General features: G+C 35.8%; 1 protein-coding gene across 5 annotated transcripts in view; it reads left to right on the top strand.

The window, feature by feature from the left end:
* LOC111441803 overlaps positions 1-7,095 on the top strand; it is an 18,551-nt gene that overhangs the window by 10,126 nt on the left and 1,330 nt on the right. The window contains exons 24-25 of one of the 5 annotated variants that reach the window (XR_002710233.1): positions 350-431; positions 4,325-4,421. Coding sequence is in view for 4 of the 5 variants with exons in the window: in XM_023078922.1 (XP_022934690.1) it covers positions 350-430 (81 nt within the window). In the remaining variant the exon portion in view is untranslated. The other 4 variants (XM_023078922.1, XM_023078923.1, XM_023078924.1 and 1 more) reach the window with 4 other exon arrangements.

Here is a 7,095-nt window from a genome sequence, read left to right as displayed (position 1 = left end):
TTGATATTTTTTTTTTTTTTTTTTTTTTTTTTCTTTCTGGATTTATGTTATGTCAGTTGTAGAACATCGATGTTCTTCGAACACTAAAAAATCCTTTAAATTCTAATTTTAATTATTTGACGTGTTCTTTTATTATGATCGAGTCTATCATTACATTAGTTTATGCTGTAGAAAAAAAACTTGGAAAGAATCCTTGAAATGTCGAACTTGCAAATTAAAAAAGTCATTTGGAGTTTATCTCCACATCATATGTGCTGAATTTAGCGCAATCATGATGCATGCTAACATATAGTGTTTTCCATCCAACTTCTGAATGCTAAATAATCATGTTTCGTTTATGCACGCACAGGCACTAGCGGAGACACCACCTGTATACCCCCATCAGTTCTTTCGCAGATTGCTTGATTTAGCATGGGAGAGGTCACCATAAAGTATGGTCATTTACTCGTGATATTTACGTGCTTTGATTCAATAAACTTCTTTCTAGCGCATGCTTTTCGTCCTTTATTCAATCTTTTCATATTTAGTTGAGAAAAAAGGGCTGCAAACATATGGATGAATAAATGTAAGAAGCATATGAAATACCACACCTTTGGAAAGAAAACAGAAAAACAAGACATGCCAGAGACTAAACATTTCCAATTCTAAAATTGTAATAAAGGGTAGGGCCATTTTGTTGGAATTCTGGAAGTGGAGCCAGGATAGCCACAAAACTTCCATCAGCACTTCTGGCCCATAAGTTGCAACAAAGGATTCTCAGAATCAGATGAGGTGACTCTATGTATTCAGCCTCGTATCTTAGTCTGTTTGAGCTGTCTGGTGGCATGCACTAGGAAGCCTACTTTATATTTCATCTCGTCTGTTCTTGAATGACCCAATTTTCTTGAATTTATTGTCCTCCCTAAGGTTGTCATTGGACCCTTTTCCTCAACTTGCAAAACATTCTAAATGATGACGTCTTCTGTTCTGATTGGTCTGGATATGTTCAGGTATATATCAAAATACTTCAATATTTAATGGCGTTGGGACTCTTATAATGGTTAGCTAGTCTAGTCTACTGCTACATGGATCTACATAAAATTACAACTACAACAGCCAAAAATATACTTCAATATTTAAAGGCGTTGGGACTCTTATGATGGTTAGCTAGTCTAGTCTGCTGCTACATGGATCTTCAAAAAATTAGGACTACATCAGCCAAAAATCTAAACTTCATCCAGGGAGCACGCTCTAATGTGACTTCGTATGGTGTTGGGTTCATTGGCACAATTATTTTATTCGGACAAAGTCCAAAACTATCGCAAAAAGTTGTGCCCCGTGGATGTAGGCCCAAAAACACTCATTCACTGGAGTCTTGACATCGACTCTCCATATCATCATCCTTATATTGAACACGACTCTCTCCACAATGGTATGATATTGTCCATTTTGAGCATAAACTCTCGTGGTTTAGCTTTGGACTTTCCCAAAAGACCTCGTACTAATGGAGATAGTATTATTTGATTATAAACTCATGATCATTCCTTAAATTAGCCAAGGTTGTTCATTCCACCGTCATTTTATTCAAAGTAGACAATATCTAACCCATTTAAATTGAAACCAAATTCTTTTGTTGTTCATTCCAGGTCAATATGAGATTATTGTTCATTCCAGCTTAAGTTCTTTTGTTTTTTCCCCTCTTAATCTGTCGATAACGCATAGTTTGAAGTACAAGTGTTTTTGGTACGTAGACTATACCCCGGACTACTTTTCTTCCCGAACGTTTAGGGCTAACTTATATTGTTATGGGCAACATAAATTCTTAAAATACTAACTTCATAGAATAGAGTAACGGTGTTGCTACTAAGTCCACGGTCAACCCACCAAACTTGACCCGATCACCATGCACCCTTATGATCCACCGTCATGACTTGATAGAATGAACAAAAGGCGTTCAGATGGATCCATAAACAAGTAATCGTACCGTTGGGAGGGAAATTCCAGGCAAAATGGTAAACCATACAACCCCAACAATGTAACAGAAAACTAAGCAAAACCACATAGAACTTAGTTAGATGCCAAATCATTCCCAAGGCAGTTGTTGTCAATGAATCCCCCATCTTCACCAATAGGAATTATCAACCATTCATCTGTAAACGAGGTGTTGTCACTCGCTTCAAGAAACAGTGCTTCTCCACTTTCCAAGCCATCCTGACACTGAGTCAACACCATCGAACTCATCCCCACCGCATTTCCATTCCCTGCATTTGGATACTCTGTGTCGTTGCTGCTATCAACATCCAAAGCCTTCAAAAATCCAAGCCACCAAGCGTAAGAAGCTTGCCCATCTCCCCACTCAAAAATTTCCTGCTCTTCCATCGGGGCCTCTGGCGAACGCAGCACAGAAGGTGCAGTGGTCGACCATGTCGGTTGAGGAACTGGCATAGACTCCAATATCGAATAGCAAAAATGCTGCGAACCTGAAAACATGAGCTTTTTCTCAAAGTCACGGCCTTGGCAGCCAATGGGTTCCGCCATAGACATCGTCGTCGAAAACGAAGAGGCCATCGACGATCTGTGAAGTTGCAAAGCTTGAGCTATCTGTCTTCTAGCTTCCGCCATCTTGACTACAGATTCCCTTGGAATCTTTCTTGTGTGAGACCTTCTTTTCATAGGCTTTCGGAGAAAATCTGTCTTCTGTGACAGCGTGGGTTCAAAAGAGCGGTTTGAATAGAAACTCATTTCGGCATGGCCATGACCATGAGTGAACCAGAAAAGATACGGAGTTTAAAGGATAAAGACGACGTACAAGTTTTTGAGAGGGAGAGAAGGGAGGAATGGGGTGTTTGTTTTAAGACTTGAAACTTAAAAGAGGTCAGACACAGTAACATGTAAAGCGACACGTTGGTACCAAATGGGACACATCAAATCTGACTTTTAAAGTTGAGAGTTACTGTGTCTTCAAACTTCAAAGTGTATCTGAGAAATGGGGCCAACAGCTAGGTCGTACTCTATTGACCTTTTGCCTTTAATGGAGGATGACGATTCTGCAATAAACGCCTGTGGCTTCGAATCCCACACACACATTGAGAGGGAGTTTGGGTAGTAAGTTACTTAAGTTTAGAACGGTTTGATTGAGGAAGTAATTAGTACGTGAAATTAAATAATTTGTGCTCAGGATGTAGAGTTGTTTAGCCTAGGCTTAGTAAATTATTTGTTTAATTTGTAGCTTTGAACTCTATAGGCTGATTGTTTTTCCCCCTACACATTTTCTTTATGTTATACAATTGGAGTTACATTGATATATCGTATCAATAAATCTATATATATATATGAATATGTATGTATGTGTATATATATTAGTAACATCGGATTTGTGATTTGTCAATAATTATTTGCATGTCCCGGGACTATTTAGTGTATTGTCATTAACTATATCAATAAGATAAAAAAATGTACATAAGTAATAATTCACTTAGTTTTTTTTACCAATTATTGTTTGTATGATAAAACCAATTATTGTTTGTATGATTATTTATCGTATTAGATCTATTACTTGTATACCTTCCTAACATGGAAAAAAAAATGATACATGTCACCTTTAAATTTCATTTTAGTATGTGATACTTGACATGTTTATTTGCTATTAATTATATCATTGATATATTAATCAATTGTGATTTAAAAAGATATATCAATAATATTTGATCTATTTTTTCTTTACGTTAGGGATTATTTGCTACTCATTTGATTTATTATTAATATACTATATCAATATATCAATAGATTAAAACAGCAAAATTACTGATGATTTAATTTGGTAACAAAAACTTTTATAACAAATAACAATAAATTACTAATTGTATTGTATCAACAATGGAATCGATGGGTGTAGAATAATGGTCTATCAATGAAAAACATGGAAATATTTTATCAATGATAGACATTAAAATAATCTATCAAACACGGAAAAATGGTTGTTAATAGATATAAAAAATAGTCTATTAAACACGGTAGAAATAGTTGTTAATAGACATGAAAATAGTTTATGAGTGATAAAAAGCTATCGTTGATGGACATATCAATTATCTATTGATACGAAATAAGGTGTCTTAATCATCCACAAACATTCCTGGTCGATGACAAAATTGTACCACATATATTTGAATTTAGGGAAGCTTCATTGTATTTTTTAATTATTAAGCCAGTTATAATTTGTTAGTGGTCCTTATTGTATTGATGATTGATGAGTATGATAGTAACAATCTTTCAATGGTTCACTAAGGTTTATTTTCGAAGCATTTCTTAAGCCCTGAGCTTATTCTTTTATATTTCTTGTGTTTAGATTTGCAAGGTAGAATCATTCAAGTAGTCTTCATCAAGCTATTTTATGGAGTGATTCGACTTATGGATTTTCTTTACTTTTGATCTTGATCATCAAGGTAATTTATTCCAAAACTTTCTTTTGAGTTGACTTTTTTATCGTTTTTGGAGAATTTAGATTTTAAAGTTTTGTTATTCAATAAAGTTGCTAGATCAAATCATAGGAGGTTGATAATATCTATCAACAATAGTTATTAAAAATGGATTATTAGTGATAGACATCAAAATAATCGTAGTGTATAAGTGATAGATATCTATTAGAGATAAAGACAACAAATGGTCTATGATGGGTAGAGCTATCACTGATCTAATTTTGTCATCCACTACCATTATAAATTACTTATTTGATAACTATTTTTCTCTAAGAAAGTTTATCCAGTAATAATTTCTTTGTTTTCTTTTTTCAATAATTATAACGCTTTTGAGGTATTAACCAGACCAGATTAAGGAAAAGGTTTCTTGAAAACTTCCCAAATGTTAGCTTTTAAAATTAGTCAAATGTGAGTGGCTGAATTGAAAATTTGATCCAGATTTTTCTTTTTGGTACGTTTCCATTCCACTTTCCTCCATAAACTGGTGAATATTCTCTAGATTAGTATTCTGATATTAAGAAAATTCTTCTGAAATGTGGAAGTACCTTTAAAGTTCAATTTTGAAAATGAAAAGGAAAAAGGCCTCCAGACAGACCACATCCAATGGATTCAGAGTTCAATCCTCTTCTCACAAAATCACATCTTATGATAGAACTCCATCTCTAAAAACAAGCTTTGTCATGACTGACTTTCGGTCTATGTTCAAATGGTTCCTCTAACATTAGTCTTTTGTAAGTGATCTTTACACTGTGTGTAACACTTTCTATGCATAAGGTTTGCTGTAAAATGGCTTTGAGGTATTGGACCTTTCTTTTTTGTTTCGTGCTAGAACTCGATTGTCTACTCTGAAATCCAGCAAGTTTCTTTACTTTGGCCATTTCTAGAACAAGAGACATTTCGAGGGCAGTGTAAACAATTCTGGAATGAACCATCCTTCAAACAATCATCCAGAAAAGGACCCATGGAGATAAGTGGCTATAATTGGATGATTAGATCTAAAACAGCCGAATCTGATATTCAGGAATAGGAATACCACTTAATTATCTGCTAATGATGCGATCTCAAACCTGTTTCAAATTCCTTCAGAAGAGGATTACCATCTACTAATAGCAAGATTCACATAAAGGAACAGGATCCACAAAGATGAATTTTTGGAAGAAAGTAAACTAGAGAAAGAGAGAAAGAGAGAGAAAAATTGCATCCAATTTTATAGTCAAAGAGGCCAACTAACTTCTAATCTTGCTCAAACTAAAGCCTCCTAACTTTTCTTAACTGATGGGGATCAATTGCAACACCAAAGACTTCCCCTTGCTGCAGTTCCAGTCAACAAGGCCAATCAATCTTCGAATTTCTTCAAATTTGGTTCCGGATAGGGCTTTTGAACGGATGTGTATGCAGTTTCCTTTTCCGGAATGAAAATAGCCTAGAAGTTTATATCAATGATAGACTTTCCATCCCAAGCTCTACTATTTCAATATTAGTTCAGCATTTGTTTTAGTTGCAGCGAGCAGCAAGCTATAAGCTATAGTAGCATTATGAAGTACTGAGGCTAAATATGTGGCAGCTATAATTGCTCTCAAGAGTGCATTTGACTTATACATGCTTTCTTTTGATCGCTTTCTTCCAATAACTCATCTTTGCCAATCCTGTTACTTATTCACCACTCATTTAGAACAATCTTGTGCATTAGTTAGTCTTAGTCGATGGGTCAGAGTGCATTTGAGTTAGTGTCAAGAGTGCATTTGATTCAAGTGTGTTGCAAGGCCGTCCACGAGTGTGTTCCAGCCTTTTCTCTACAGTTTTCTCCATGGGCTTCTTGGCGTAGGGGATTAAGCCTGGATTCAAGTTCTCGTGTTTACGTAACATAGAAGGAAAAGAAAAGAAAGTGAGAGAGTTGGCTTGTTGTGGTGCCCATGCCCATTCGCGTGAAAAATCTCACAGACTTTCCCTCCCATTTGCTGCCCACTAAAATACAATACCACTGTCTCGTGATTTTCGATTTGACATATGTTATGTAAATGACCTCTCTAACCTAACCTCCTGAGATCCTCCCTCCTCGTTGCCACGCTGTCACAACTCACATCCATCATTGTTGGGTTGCGAGCAAGTTGCCAAAGAATACTCTATTCCATAGGATAATATTCTAAAGTTAATTTCAGGCCGACCTTCTCCGAAGTTGCTGGGGGCAGCTAGGATTTGATCTCTTTTGTTTAATTTAATAAGCTAATCTGCCTCCAACTCCCCTCCCACTTTATGTAATTGGATGATAACTCGAGATTTGGAGGGACATAATGGAGATTGAATCTGGGTTTGGTGGGAGAATAGTTGTATTGTGCGTCAAAACCAAAACCAAAACGAAAAAGGCTGACGGAAAGCATCTTGAAAAGCAAGTTGAGATCAGAGTGAAAGGAAGTGGAAAGATTTGAGTTTTGAATGGGTCAAAGTTGAAAAGGTGTGGAGAGGGTTGGGAAGTTTATTCCTAAAGCTGCCTCGAAATATTGATAAAAAGAAAAATAAGCAGAAGTCTAGGAAGAATGAGAAGCAAGAAGTTGGGGTTGGGGTTGACAACTTGCATATCCTCTGTTCAAAGAAAACAGGTCGTGTTATCAGAATGAAAGAAAAAAAAAAAAAAAAAAAAAAA

This window comes from Cucurbita moschata, unplaced genomic scaffold (assembly GCF_002738365.1).
Source record: "Cucurbita moschata cultivar Rifu unplaced genomic scaffold, Cmos_1.0 Cmo_Scf00004, whole genome shotgun sequence".
NCBI lineage: Eukaryota > Viridiplantae > Streptophyta > Magnoliopsida > Cucurbitales > Cucurbitaceae > Cucurbita > Cucurbita moschata.
The sequence above is the reverse complement of the archived record's forward strand: the minus strand, read 5'-3'. Positions and strand labels throughout refer to the sequence as shown.